The following is a 15,610-nucleotide window of genomic DNA, read 5'->3' on the forward strand; positions in this document are numbered from 1 at the left end:
TGTCACCCTGAGAAGAGAAGTAGAAGTTAAAGAAACGGCAAGGGTGAACCCGAAGGAGGGATGCCGGAGATGAAGTTGTCGCCCACGTACTAGCAGTCAAGAGGGGTCCGAGCCCGGCAGAGGGAGATCCAGGGGTGAAGCCATCACCCAAGCTTCAAGAGGAAACTGAAATATACATTTGTAGATAAAAATTGAAAGGGGTCAGCCCGGAAGAGGGGTACCCAGGGGTGAAACCATCTCCCTATCTGAATTTTGGAATACAATTGAGAAGGGTCAGCACCCAGAAGAGGGGGACCCAGGGGTGAATTGTCACCCAGTGAACATTGGAAAAGAGCTTTCATTTGTCAAAGAAACTTTTGCTTTTGTTGTTTGAACATGTCAGGTCCTTGAAGGCAAGAGACTTTAAAGTGAAATGAGACTTGGCCATCGATGGCCAGGATTACGAAAAGCTTGAGGGTTAAAGCTGAACTGTCATCTCGTGCTAGATAAACCCGAGAGTATGTTGCAAGAGCTGTCATTGGAACTGTCGTCTCGTACTGGATGGGCCCGAGACTGTACTGTGCTCCAAGCTCCCATCTTACCCCGTGTCCAAAACGTGGGGAAGGGAGACCCCAAGCTCCCCCATCCTGACATGTTATTTCAGAACACTTCTTTCTTCTCTTGAGAACCATCCCACAGCCCTTTTTATATTAGTTGAGAGGTTTGGCAATAGGTGTCTTAGTATAGGCCCCTTTTGATTTGACACAACATTACTAGGACTGCCTTATTTTTCATTTGATGGTTGGCGCTTGCTTCCATCTTAGATTTAGTTTTAATTCAGCATTTTTCTAACCTGCATACAGCATTCATTATTTAATAAACACCCTTGAACTGTGATCACTTGTGTCTTTCTTACTTGTTGTTACCGTGGATTTCTCACACCCCATCAGATGATCTAACGGTACCAGTGGTAGTAGTTGTACCCAAGAAGCAAGTCCAGAAGGAGCAACAAGATACTCCGACTAATCTGGCAGCAGCCAAGAAAGACCCCTGACCCAGAAAGAAGTGCTTGGGATCTCAGGGACTGAGAGTGACTGTTTAGACTATGCAGGTTGATGGTCCTTATTTAGAAATTGAGGGAAGGACTGTGGACCATAGCCTTCAAGAGCCATGTGTGTGAAACTAAAGGGTGTCTCACTTACTAGTCCCCAGGGATCTCTCTCTCAGGTGACCAGGGCACAGCCATCGCTTTTGGATCCAGACCCTGGGGGTGGACTAGTGCAGGGGGATCACTTTGGAGAGGGTTCTTCAGGGAGTGGGGTGAGGTAACCAATGGTGAGACGCAGTATCCCCACCCCATTTCCCATGCCCATACCCCATCCTATTTTATAGGATTCACTGACGTTCCAACTCCCCCCCACCCTTTCTACACAAACACTGGGTCGAAGAAGAGTAGGACTCAGAGTAAAAAGGCCAACACTTGCATATCTCATTGGACAAGTCCTGTTAATAAGATCAGGTAAAGTCAGGCCGTTGACCTTAATCACATGGATCTGATACCCATTAGCTCCCCCACATGGATAAGTCAGAACATTGAGAGACACTCTGAGCAAGGTGAGACACGAAAAGCAGCAGATGTTTTCCGGGCGAAGGTGAACCCACTGGAGCAGGACTACCGATCGAGGGACCAGAACAAGGGATAGAGAAACCCTGAAGATACCTGCAGGAGGTCGTTGTCTCCGGGAAACCGTGAGCGATATGCGTAGAAAGCCAAATCCCAGCCAAGAAGGAGCCTGTGTTATGTTTCAAGGATGCCAGCGACCCTCCCGGGTGAACGGCAGAGTTGGGGAGGCGAGGCCAAGCCTGTGGTATTAACCTTGACTCGTGAATCAAAGCTGCATAGAAAAAAAAGGAATGCACAAAACCGGTGAGTTAGCGAAAGATATGAGGTGCCGGTTTGTGTCCAGGAAAGATTGAAGCTGCAAGAGTGTATCTTAAAATTGAAGGTTGTGCACCTGCTGATGAGAAGTGAAAGAAAGCAAATCAGTAGTGAACTTTAAAGTTACCGATAACTGTGAAGCCAGTGATACAGAGTAGCGGAGTGGTTCGGCAAAAGGAATGCAGCCCACTTGAAAGTCTCAGCGAAATGTTTGATGTCTTATTAAAAGCGAAAAAGTGAAAAAACTCTGAAATGCGCAATGGTCAAAATTAATCCAGTTGAAAGAGGAAGATAAAAGGGGATTGCTCTAAGAGAAAGATTTCTTTAAACGTTGCTATTTGTGTTGTGCAACTACCAAGACCAACAAACACTGGGGCAAATACCATAAGGGAGAGAGAAAGTGAAAGTCGAAGTGGTCCTCCGGAGGTCTATGGAAAAAGCCTTGCACACTCGAAAGTCTTCAACATCAGTGAAAGGTCTGAGCCCAACCGAGGGGGACCTGGAATGTGAAGTAAGTTAGGGTAAGGGAACCCTAACAAACATGAATAAAGCTCAGGCAAGGGAACCCCTGCAAGTGCTATCATTATGAGGTCTGAGCCAGACTGAGACCTACGAGACATTGAATCAGGTACTTTTTGTTAAGAGGCCCGAGTCTGACAGAGGGAGACCTATGCAAACTTTTGTTGAACTGTGAAATAAATGTTGTTGAACTGTGAAAGAACATTTGGTGAACTGAAAACACGTGACTTTAACGTGGAAGGCCAAGTGGGCCTTGACCCACATTTGGAACTGCCTTTTTTTTGATAACCTGAGCCACAATGTGTCATCCTGTCTACGGGGGCCACCTTACTCCGTGCTGTCCAACGTGGGGAGGAGAGCAGACCCAGCCACTTTCATCCTTTATGTTATAACACTGACTGTCCTTTGCATACACATTCCCCTTTACACACTTTCTTTATAAGAGATAGGGCAGGCCTTAGGTTTTGTTAGTATAGGCCATCTTTGATTTGACAGACTCGACTAGGACTGTGTTTTCTTTCATATTTGATGGTAGAGACTACTCCCATCATAGCTATAGGGCAAAGTAGGAGTTTTTCCAAACCCCAAGAATTTAATAAAGCTTTTGAAACTTGTAGCTGTAGTGTCAGTGTCATACTTGTGATACCATGCCTCCTTACACATGTTAGATTATCACACTACTTGTTGTTTGAGCCAAAACCCTACCATCATTTGTTGAGTTAACCCCAACACTCTCATATAACCAGAATCAAGGTTATTGTAGAGCCTAACCAAGCTTTGAGTTGCCTGTGGATATCACTTTCATTTCACTGGACAGGGCTGTCTTTCTTGTTCCTACTCTCCGCCCACCTCAGGTTCTCACACTCTTTCTCTGCATTTCATCCACTTTTTTTATTTACTATCGCTCCTTTTGTATAAATGATTAGATGGAAATACATCTTGTGAGAAGATGAGCCACCGTTGACAGGTGCAATGAATGCACTGCCCACTTACCTGCGGAATAATGATTGCTTTGCCTTCTCTCGGGCCCCCGGGGGTCCATGATCCTACCCAGATCCTTCTGGTCTTTAGCTCTTAATGAAAAGACAGTGGTGGCAATCAGAGGACCTGGTAATAAAACAAAACACATGTGAATATTTCTTGTACAGGGCATTGTGTACTTGGGAGAATTTCAAAAGAAGCCTTGAATAAAAGCCTTCATCAATAGTATGTCGATTAATAGCAACATTTCTATAGACCTCTGTGGTAAAAACTCCCCTTTCAAAGCCCATCAAACAAGCAGCACCTCAAATGGTCAAATAATGCAGATCTCCCATCAGCATCCAAAAGCATTCTGTCAGTTGCACAAGTAAAATATCAGCCATGCCCTGAGGCTCTGCCACTTCCCTGCAAAATCCTGTGCAGCAGTGAACATATGTTAAATGCTCTAGAAGCCGATGAGCCGGGATTAGCAGACATTGAATTACTCTCCACACCAGGGGTACCAAAGAGTTCTGCGGAGGCCACCAGCACGACAGACCCACATAAGAAAAGATCTGCAGAAGCAAAGGTGCAGTGAGGAAGGGCTGCAGAACCATTCCTGTGACTGAGGGATAGCTTGTTCGACTCCTGGCGAGCTTACGTGAGAGACAGCTGAAGAGGTGGGATGAGGAAGGCTGTAAAGTCGGGCCCGTGAATAAGGTCCATCGTTAGTGCACACCTTTGGTTGCATACATGATATGATATATGTCATTTATAACACCCCTGTACACAAGTGTTTCTAGGTGCACCAAGACAAGGGGGGACAGAGGGAGGACAAGACAAACAATCTTACTAGGCCTTGTGTCACTCAGATCATGCAAGGGTGAAAAGTGCAAAAGTGAAGGGTGAAGGGGGAATGGAGAGGGGGAAGTGCCAGGGAGAGGGGAAGGAGAAGTGCAAGCAGGGGCGGCCATGCTCTGAGTGAGTGCAACCAGGGTAGCATGGCTCTGGGTAAGTGCAAGGAGGCAGGGGGCTGTAGAGGTTTGCAGTTAAAGCCCCCAAGTGCGTGGAAGGAGCGGAGGCAGTGAAGGGGAGACTGCTCATTGAGGAGCCTGGTACCCAGTGTGAATCTGGCAGTAGCCAAGTAACAGTTAGCGCAAGTTTGAGAGGGTCAGGGAGGCCATTCCAGAGGGGGGGCACCTGCGGAGGAGAGAGAGGTCTACCCTCCACTCTCTGCCTGGAGAAGCGTCTGACCCTCAGAGTGTTGGCGATAGCTGAGTGAAGGGCTTGAGAAGAAAGCCTTGTAAACGATGCAGAAGGGTTTGAACTTGATCCTTCCAGCCACTCGGATCCAGTCGACAGATTTCAGGGCTGGGAGATACAGTGCCTGGGCTTGAGACTAAGGATAAGTCTTGCAGTTCTGTTCTGGATTAGTTGCAGAGGGCAGAGAGCAGAGGAAGGCAGATGAGAAAAAGGCAGTTGCAGCAGTCCAGCCGAGAGAGAACCAGGGCTCTGGAGATGGTGAGCTTCTGGGGGAAAGTAAAAAAAGGAAGAGTACCTCTTTGGAGGTGCAGCTGGTAGTTGGCCTTCTTGGCAAGGTCTGTGAAGTGAGGCGAGAAGGAGAGAGTGGAATCGAAGAGGACACCGTTTTTTGCCTAACAGGAAGGCGAAGAAAGAGGGCCCAAGGATGGTGGCCAGAGTGAGAGAGGGAAATCGGGAGTCCCAGTGAGAAGCATCTCCGTCTTATTGCCATTAAGGCAGAGATCGTTGAATGTGCACCAATCCTAAATCGCGGATAGACAGTCAGGAATGATCGAGAGAGAAGATGAGGCTGAGGGAAGCCTGAAAGAGAGCTGAGAGTCATCCGCATAGCACTGAAAGTTAGGGGAGAAGGTAGAGATCAGGTGGGCCAAAGGGGCCAAGGAGACATTAAAGGAGTGCTTGAGGAGAGAGGGAAGAGATCCAGTGGCGAAAGAGTGACTTCAGAAATCGGCCAAGGCTGGAGCGAGGGTGTCACTGTGATCCTTGATGGTTCTTGAGGAGTAGGGAAGAACCTGTTTGGATGACACTTTTATAGATCGGACTTGTCTAGAAACATCATCAGGTGTTGTTGGAGAGAAAGAGGAGAAAGGAGGAAGAGCGGGAGAAGCGGTCAGAGGGGGGCAGAGAGAGGTAGAGGAGAGAGTGAGGACAGGATATCCTGAGTTTTAGTGGTGAAGTGAGAAGCCAGAGCCGTACACAGGGCCTGGGAGGGGACAGAAGAGGTAGAGACTGCAGAAGGATTGGCCAGCTCCTAGCAGATTTTAAAGAGTTTGGCCGTGTTGTTAGAGGCTGCAGAGACACGGGCTTGGATGTGGACTCTGTTTTTGGACAGGACAGAGACTGTGTATTGCCTTTGGAGCAGGCACAGGCCAGTTTGTCAGAGGATGCACACAAAGCCCTCCACTTCCTCTCCGCCACCCTGCACTTGCGTTCCATGGCGGCGAGGTCTAAGCCATACCGAGGTCGGATATCATGAATAAAATATCTCTGTCAAGATAAACAACACCCTTAACTGTTCTTTTTGTTGCACACTGACAGAGTTCTAATACAGTCACTGGTCCCATATCTACGTCTAGATTTACTTCATTAGTTATGTCAGGTGTGATTACAACAAGGAGTCACATGAACTAGCCAACCACATTTAGGCAGGATTTATTCATTAAAAAATTGACAAAATAAAAAGTTAATGTGTAAAACGCCAAGGCTCTGCAACATATAAATGCAAAAGCAACATCAATCACATGAATGCATTTAAACACAAAAAAATATACATTAAAGACTAAAATTCAACAAATAAATTAGAACACTGTATAGATTACACAGTCTGCACTCTTCAATCCAGACTTGTTTCAGCCCCTTATACATGGTTTAAGACCTTCTTTAAGGGAAAACGTGGCAGTGAGTTTGAAGGACATGCCTGGCAATTGAGCTATGCAGGTCATCTGCCACTAACAGTTGGCTGCAGGAAGAATGACATCCGACAGCTGCCTTTGACCCTCAAGAGACCTCAATGAAAAAGGCCTGGGATAATATGTAAGGATGTATGCCAAGAAGGCCAGCATGAGTTCACCTCCTCATAGTGAAATGTCTCAATTCCTGTTTTCACACAAGGAAACAGCAAGGGCACTGCATAATTACAACGACTGACTGAGGGAAGGGAGAACACACTTGCATGGTGCTGTGACCCAAAACAAATGAGTGTTAGCTCTCACCATTCCCTCAACACTTTACCAAGGAACCTCACAGTCAACCCAGTCAAATACCTATTTAGTATCAAGCAACATTATGACAAGCTTGGAAACCCCTCTAGTCATAATACAATACATGCATCGCTTTGCAGACATTTTCAACATCCTGGTGGCCTCTCATGAGCCCAGTCTAGTCAGGGTGCTCAAGACTAGGCTGGACCTTCTCCATGTAAATGGTTTACACTTTAGCTAAAAGTATTGTCAGTGTTGATAAAGGCAATTATGAGAAATGGTAGACTTTTAGGCTTTAAAAATTAACCCTACAGTGCCAGGACTAAAGCCCTGGAGGTATTGTAGTTGGGAGGACTTCTATTCAAGAGGTGTCATGGACAAAAGGTGAACAAGGCCAAGTAAAAGCTTACAAGTAAGTCTATTTTGCTCACACGAAGCATGGTTTGGGCCACGATATGCCAGCATCCACGACAGCTTCTTACTTCTTAAGACAATGCTACTTTGCTTTTCTCCTCCCCTTGCTCAAGGACGCCCTCATTGACAGTGAACACACACTCGCAGTCTCTGGTATTTATAGTACCCCACATCTCTGTGTAGAGTTGTTTCCCCCAGCTAACCCCGCTGGCCTCCCCCTCCGCCATGTCAAGAATCAAAATAAATCTCTCTCTCTCTCTCTCTCTCTCTCTCTCTCCCTCTCCCTCTCCCTCTCCCTCTCCCTCTCCCTCTCCCTCTCCCTCTCTCCCTCCTTCCTCACTGCGCTATCACTCCATACTCTACACCTGCAGCTCAGTCTACTGACTCCCCACTCTCACACTACTCATTTGCTGTTGGATTCCCTGTTACTCAGAGCTGCTGTGGAACTGGGACAGGTCTAAACATTTGTATAATGGGTGTCAGATGTATGAAGGGTGCAAGTGCATCCTCTTATTTCCTAAGGCCTACACAAACTATTAACAGACAAGGTGTCTTTTTTTGCAGTGCAGACTGCTTGCTGCACTGCTAGCCAGACTTAGAAAGGGTGTGCCTGCTATTCTGAAACCAGTATAACAGCCGCTGTTAGGTACAATTTCACATACTGCTATTTGACCTCTATATTTGTGTACCCACCCAACGTTTTGGTTTTGTTTTAGCCTCCTGACCTGACTTTCTGCCAGTGAAGCACAGCCTTCAGCTGCACTCCACTCAGCTTTCGCTCATCGTTACGGGGGAAACTGACTTGTCCTTCAGGCTGTCAGTACTGAGAAACTCTGCTTCTCTTAGTCTTATGACTGTGTTTCCACTTTTGGCAACTGTATTCCAGTGTGCAAAGTACATTACTGTACACTGGGGACCTTATGTTTTTGGCCCTGAGACATCCCTTACAGATTGTTTGGTAACTGGACATGTGCCCTGGAGTAGACAGATGGCGGCAGAAGCTTTTTCATGTGTTTTTACATTTCTTTACCGAGCCATACTGCGCTTGCCTCATGATTGTGGCTAGTGTCCGTCATGGCCGTGCCACAAGGTCTATTGTCTTCTCCTTTGGCCATTTTGTCTGTTGGACTTCCTCCTGGCCTTTGTGACTCGGAGAGTCCTTATTTGGGCATGCATTCACCCAAGAAAACTGGTGCTTTTCCCGGGCTAATGCATGTAACGTATGTGGGTACTGTAAGGAACTCATGGTGGCAACAGTAAAGACAGACACAAGTGCTCACAGTTCAAGGGTGTTTATTAAACTGTAAATGCAGTGTGGAAAAATGCCTAAGCTAAACCTAAATCTAAGATGGAAGCAAGCATCGACCATCAAATGAAAAATAAGGCAGTCCTATTCACGTTGTGTCAAAATAAAAGGCCTATACTAAAAAAAAGATATTGCCAAATTCTTACAACTAATTACAGAAGGAGTGTGGGATATAGTTTTCAATAATGAAAGAAGTGTTCACAAATAATAAGTCAGGATGTTCTCCCTTCTACACATTTTGAGCACGGGACAAAGTGGATCTCCTGAGCACAGCACATGCTCAAGCTATCCCAGCACAAGCCGACAGTTCTGTATCAGCTATCAGGTTCCTCAATGGTTAAGTCTCTTTTCAATAAAAAGTCTGTTGCTTTCGAGGCCTGATATATCCAACAAACAAACACAAAGTTCTGCTCCAAGTATACCTTGGGTGATGGCTTCACCCCAGGGTGCCCCTCTTCTGGACGCAGACCCCTCGCAAATCGCATTTAACAAAAAAACTAACAGTTCCTTTTTCCAATAAACTTCGAGTGATAACTTTTCACCCCTGGATCTCCATCTTTTCAGCCCAGACCACTTTCAAACGTCAGCCTCCCTCCTCGAGGTTCACTATGGCCAACTTTTACAAAACATTTTTCATGCGCTCATTTCACCAAGCAGGATTATTTCCCCTAGCTTTGCAATTATCTTTCGGTCAAAGACTTTCGACGGTACAGAGGATTTTACGAGACCCTTGTATGACCACTTTGACCTCTTTCGCCTCTTCCCAAGGGCTTCTTGTTACAGTAGTTTCTACCAGCAGGTAATCGCCCAGAGTCTCCTGCTTTAGCACCCACGTGGTGCCGTACTCCTCTATTTCTGATTTTCCCCCTCTTTCCTCAATTGTATCTTTAAGCCTTGCAAAGTTCATATTAGCCCTTAGCTACTTTTCGTTCAACCCAGTTCGGTTTCTTATCGATTCTCCCGTCGACTCATTGGCTGTGATGAACCACTTGCTTTTCTTTATCCTTGGAGTCAAGGTTGGTACCACCGAGACCAGCGTCCTTCCCCGGCTTGGTAATCAGCGAAGGAGGGTCTTGCGTATGTACCATAGATATCTGCTGCAACACACGCTGGCTATTGTTTGCGGTCTTATGATTCCTTCTGTGGAGGATTCACAGGCTTTGGTCGGAAAGGGCAAGGGCACGTCTCTCCTTGTCACCTCCTCGGCAAGTGCCGCCTTTCTCCTCCTCTTGAACTGCCATGCTGAGTTTGCTCTCACAGAGTGCAGTCTGCCTTGAACTTCCTGTGCCCTTGTGCTCCACCTTTAATCCCTGTGGGGAATGGAAAGTGCTGTCGGGTGTGTATGATTCTGGTCAATCGCCTGAACCTTGTGTTGGGACATGTCATGTAAATGGCTCTGGTGTAAATCCGTTGTCTTTCGTGTTGTGCGAAAGTGTTTGTGTGGGAAGCCGGGGGCCAATTGTTTGGAATATCCTACGTGGTAGGATGGGGAAAAGGTGTTGAAAGAAGAGGGATACCACATCTCACCCGTCAGTGTTCCACTCCCACTCCCCAAGGACCCCCCATCCAGGTGATCCTCCCTCACGGGTCCATCTGCAGGAACTGGATCCAATAGCGATGGCCGTGTCCTGGCCACCTGGATGACAGATCCCCGGGCACTAGCTAGGGAGACACCTTCAGGTTCCTAACAGTATCCAGGAAGTGGGCTGGGACTGTCTGGTCCCAACAAACACTACTGGTGCCAGGATGTTTGGTGTGCACAAGAGCATGGGAGCCGCAGTGGTCCCTGATTGGACCACTGCTGGCGTGCATGAGTGGGCAGATCTCCTCATTGGCAAGCTGGGTGCGAGAACTCACTGGACTTTGGGATATGGGGAGGGGGCCTGAGTGAGATCCGAAGATCACCCATAGGTCCGAAATGACCTAAAAATAGAGCCGAGTATCCAGAGAAGGGAAGCAGATCGGAGGACTATCCGGAACTGCGCAGAGAAGGTTTGGCATCCTGAGCCCGCTGCTGTCCTGGTAGAGCCCTGCTTTGCATTCCATCTCCAAAGACCTGTAAAGGTGCTTCAACCCCTTGGAGTGGTGCAACCAATAACTCTCAACGCCTCCTTGGTGCCCTGCAAACGAGTATTCTCTGGGTCCTCCAGTGGAGTGACCAGCTTGTACATTGGCACCTGCACTGGAGCATTGATACATCAAGTTTTGCCTCGAGCTTTGGGGAAATCTTAGTTTGCAATGCAAAGCATCTCCTTGCCAAATGTCATTGACTCAGCTGCATTGGGCTGTGAGAGAGGAGCATGCGTCAGACAGTGAGACTTAGGTTCTCCTGCGTCATTGTGTGACAGCGGCGGTCACTGCTGGCGACTTTCCCGCCTTTCTTCAAGTGTCCTGAGACCAGCTGCATCAGTGCTTTCTTTGTCCTGTATTTGTGACGAGAGATCCACCTCCAGTTGTAAACCGGACCCACATCTGCACCCACAGCGCCTGTGCACTCTGAAACTTAAGCATAGAGGGGATTTCGTACTCCAGGCGACCATCTCCAGCCCTGCCAAGTTTGGACCCGGAGTGAGCTAAGGGTGATGAGTAATTATACCACTTACCGGTGGCCCCTAGTTCATCCAACTCGTTTTTATGCACAAAGGATCCCTTGTGGTCCTTGCCTTGGCTTGGGTGGCTCTTGCTTCCTAAAGCCACCCGAAAGATGGTGACAGCTCTGTACTCCACAGCAGATCCTCCTCTGACTCCCAGTATCGAATTTCCACGCTCCAGAATCCTCTTGCAAACTTTTCCTTCCCATTGAATATTATCCTTTGTAAGCTTTGCACATCACCGAGCGATTTTACGCACAAACCTGTCACTGAGCAAAAGGCGCCAATCTTCGTAGGGCTGGACTTTTTAAGTTAGGGACATTCATCTCTGGAGGTGGCCAATATATTAAAGTTTGTCTGCTTTCCCTCCCGACAGGTTTTGGCGCGAAACCGCTCTTTACTGCATTGACCAAAAAGTGAGTGTACATATATTTTGCATAGTGTGTGTTTAAGTAGTGATATCTGTTACGCTCACCTGGCTCCCACAGAGGCATCGATCGGAACTGGACAGCTGCGGTCTCCACCAATGTGACGCGTAGGGCCGAGATGACGGACTGGCCCACCTAGCTTCGTTTGCTTGGCCTGTAGGAATATTCTTCTGCAAATGGAGAAAGGGAATTAACCACCCGTGGAGTTGAGCGTAAATCCCCCCACCCCCACTGTTCTCCCCACAGATCACCTTTGATGTCCCCTCTTATAGTCTCACCTGATGGTTTGAAAAGATGAGCTCTCCATCCTGCTTTGAGCGCAGGGGCGCGTTGATAACCAGTTGCTTCACTGGCTCGAAGGAATTGGTGAGTTCCAGAACAATATTGACTCAGAGATTCCCGGCAAGACGCCGTAAGTATAAAGTTCGTAAGAGTTCAAATACCTGACTTTCACTCTTTTCCGATTCCTTGCAGGTTGCAGCTTGACCCTAATGAAGAGTTCCTCGTGGCAGCCGGTAGTATTCTGGTAAGGATTTGTATTTTCCAACACAGTTCGATAAAATAAAGTCAATATGTAACCTGTTACTTTCTCCCTTATTCAGGCGCTGAGAGAAAGTATGAAGTCTCAGGGAATAATACCTCCGGCGGTAAAATCAGGTAAGTCTATTGTGGTGAGGAGGGTTCCCCTTGTTAGTCCCTTTGTTTCACCTTGCTGTCCTTTTGTTTCCCCTTAGGAGCCGGGGTTCGGCGAAGATGTAGTGGAAGCTGCGCCGACCCGTGAAGAGGAATAGTACCCCCGGTGGTAAAATCAGGTAAGTCTATGGGGGGGGTAACTAATATTCCTCTGTGTATTCCCTTGGCTCACCTTGCTGTTCTTGTCTTCTCCTTAGGTGCCGGAGTGCGGCGGGAACATGCAGGAGGATGCGGTGGAATGTGAAGATGCTGCGAAGGCCGGTGAGATCAGCGCGGCGCTGCAGCAGGCGAGGCGACGCGCATAAAATAACGTCTTTCTTCCAGCTCGAAGGTGCGATGGATCGGGAATTCAGGTAAGGATCAAATGTATTGCTCTTGTTCTAACCTTTTCTCCTTCTTTCTCCCTTTTTGTAGGAGCTCCAAACTCGAGGTGGGCATGGCAGAAGGCTGGATGCAGACTTGCAGGCACGGTGAGCGTTACGCTGCTGGATGCAGAATAACGCGAAGCGTGTGCTGCTCTTCGGGCGTGGTTTAAATAGCCTCCAAAGTAGTCCCAGGTAAGTATTCCTCCCCAGCCCCGCCCGAGTAAAAAAAAATAGTCCCTAAGTAAAGTAGTCCCTTCCAAGCCTCCTTTGGCTTGGAGCTCTTGCAGCATGGTCTGCATCAGGTAAGTTTGCAGCATGGTCTGCATCAGGTAAGTTTTAATCTATGAGCCTGGCGCCTATGGCACCAGGACTGACTCTCCATATGAGCCTGGCGCCATAGGCACCAGGACTGGACCCAAATAGCCCCTAGCAGGGGTTGTTGGGCTTGCTTAGGATAACTTGATGCCTGCTTCCGGGGTTGCTGGACTTGGTCTGGGTCCCCGGGGGTAGGCATCATGACAGCATCCGCCCTGCCCCCCAAGGCCCCTCCTAAAGTCATTCTTCCCTGTGGTTTCGGTTTGTCTGGGAAATTTCGGTGGAATTTTTTCACCAATCGGGGTGCATGAACATGGTCACTAGGTTCCCATGACCTTTCCTGTGGTCCGTAACCTTTCCAGTCGATTAAATAAAAGAGTTTTGACTTTATCAGCTTGGAGTCCAGGATGTTCTTAACTTCAAATTCGGGTTCTCCGTCTACAAGGATATGGTCTGGTGGCTTGGTTAGTCTTGTCCCTGGTTGCACTGGCTTCAAAAGTGACACATGAAAGACGGGGTGAATTTGCATATTAGCAGGTAAGTCCAACTTGACAGCCATCGGGTTGATAATGGCCTTAATAGAGTAAGGTCCCAAATAGCTGGGGTTAAAGGTCCGTGTTCCCTTTAGAGGTATATGTTTTGTGGCTAACCATACTTGGTCCCCTATCTGGTATTGTGGAGTATCACTTCTATGCCTATCAGCATCTTTCTTGTATTTTTCTTTTGCCTGTTTTAAATGTGTAGTTGCTTCCTTAAAGGCTTGTGTAATCGTAGTGTGCAGATGGTCCACTGCGGGCATTTCTAAGTGTTGGGGTGAGTCAAGGTCTGAGGTTCGAGGATGGTGCCCATATAAGGTATAAAAGGGGCTTTGTCCAGTTCCAGAGTGTACTGAATTATTGTATGCATATTCGGCGATCCAAAGAATGTCTTTCCAATTACTCTCAGTCTGATGTAACATGCAATGCAGGTATTGTTCGAGAGTCTGGTTGGTCCTCTCCGTTTGACCATCGGTCTGGGGGTGGTGACTGTTCGATAACCTCACATCGATCTGCGCCAATTGAGAGCATTTTTTCCAAAATGGGAAATGAATTGACTGCCCCGGTCAGGGACCAATATGGACGGAAATCCGTGTATGCGAACAATGTTTTCGAGGAACTCCTTGGCCAGGATTGAAGCTGAAGGTAATCCCTTTAAAGGAATAAAGTGGGCCATCTTGGAAAAAAGATCCACAATAACTAGAATGGTGTTAAATCCATTGCATGGGGGTAGATCAGTAATAAAGTCTAACGATAAGATGTGCCATGGTGTAGGCGGAATGTCTAAAGGTTGTAAGAGTCCAGCTGTTTTTTTCTTTTGGCTTTTGTTTTGGGCGCAAATGCCACAAGACATCACAAATTATTTAATATCCTTTCGCCAGGTGGGCCACCAGAATTGTCTTTTAATTTTAGCTTCATTTTTTGCAATACCTGGGTGCCCCTCCATTAGGGTATCATGATAACGGGAAATGACTAGCTCTTGTAGTTCCTTGTGTGGCAGAAACAGCCTCCCTTGGTAATAAGGCAGATCATTGGTGACAGAGTAGTCCGGGCCTTTTTTAACCCAGTCCTGTAGGGCTGTAGGATCAAAGAGTTGCTGGATATTTACCTGACTGTCCTCTAGTGTCTGTAGAGTAGTCATGCCAAGAATTCTTTGTTTGGAAATTATAGGTACTGGTTCTGGGTTCGCTTCTGCCTCTTCCATCCCTATTCGGGATAAGGCGTCTGCTTTACCATTCTTACAACCTGGTCGATAGGCTATTACGAAATCAAACTCGGCAAAGAACAATGCCCATCGGAGTTGACGTGATGATTGGGCCTTGGCTGTCTTTAAATACTGTAAGTTCCGGTGATCGGTGATCACAGTAATGGTATGCCTGGCACAGAGAAGATAGTGCCGCCAAGCCTTGAAGGCGGATTTAATGGCTAATAACTCCTTGTCGGTAACCGCATAGTTTAACTCGGGTGCCGAGAACTTTCTGGACCAAAATGCTACTGGATGAAGCTGGCCAGTTTCAGGGTCCTTTTGAGTCAGGACAGCTCCCATGGCTAGACTGGATGCATCAGTTTCCACTATGTATGGAAGTTCAGGGCGCAGGTGCTTTAATACAGGTGCAGACGTGAATTTCGCTTTCAGCTCTTGGAAGGCATTTTCAGCTTCTTCAGTCCAAATAAAGCGTTTATTTTTTCCCAAGAGTGCTGTGATGGGATGTACAACATGTGAAAAATCCGGGATGAATCTGCGGTAGAAATTGGCAAAGCCGAGCATGCTTTGTACTCCTTTAACTGAACTTGGTAATGGCCACTTAAGGATTGCGTCCACCTTTCGTGAGTCCATTCGGACTCCCTTTGGGGTCAGGATAAACCCAAGGAATTCAACTTCTGTGGCATGAAAAACGCATTTTTCCAGTTTTGCATATAGTTTGTGCTGGCGCAATTTCTCAAGGACTGCTCGGACGTGCTTCACATGGTCAGATTCTGAAGAGGAGTATACTAGAATATCATCAATATATACAACAACACAAACGTCAATGAGTTCACGAAGGACATCGTTCATGAAGTATTGGAAGGCTGTTGGTGCATTGCACAACCCGAAAGGCATCACCTGGTATTCGAATAACCCATACTTAGTGCGGAAAGCAGTCTTCCATTCTTTTACACGTACCAGATGGTATGCCCCCCAGAGATCTAATTTAGTGTATATACAAGCGTCCTTCACTTGGTCTAGTAGTTCAGGGATCAGAGGCAATGGGTATCGGTTCTTAACAGTTATCTGGTTCAATGCGCGGTAGTCTATGCACGTTCTGAGGTCACCTTCCTTTTT

General features: G+C 47.2%; 1 protein-coding gene across 2 annotated transcripts in view; it reads right to left on the bottom strand.

Annotated features, from left to right (window-relative positions):
• The window catches only part of LOC138527140 (zinc finger protein 282-like), a 103,012-nt gene that overhangs the window by 24,770 nt on the left and 62,632 nt on the right, over window positions 1-15,610 (bottom strand). For both annotated transcript variants that reach the window (XM_069638235.1, XM_069638236.1), the window contains exon 3: window positions 3,431-3,544. In XM_069638235.1, the coding sequence (XP_069494336.1) occupies window positions 3,431-3,544 (114 nt within the window). The remainder of the gene's footprint in view (window positions 1-3,430; window positions 3,545-15,610) is intronic.

The sequence above is a fragment of the Ambystoma mexicanum genome, chromosome 14 (assembly GCF_040938575.1).
Source record: "Ambystoma mexicanum isolate Mex_15411 chromosome 14, UKY_AmexF1_1, whole genome shotgun sequence".
Lineage (NCBI taxonomy): Eukaryota > Metazoa > Chordata > Amphibia > Caudata > Ambystomatidae > Ambystoma > Ambystoma mexicanum.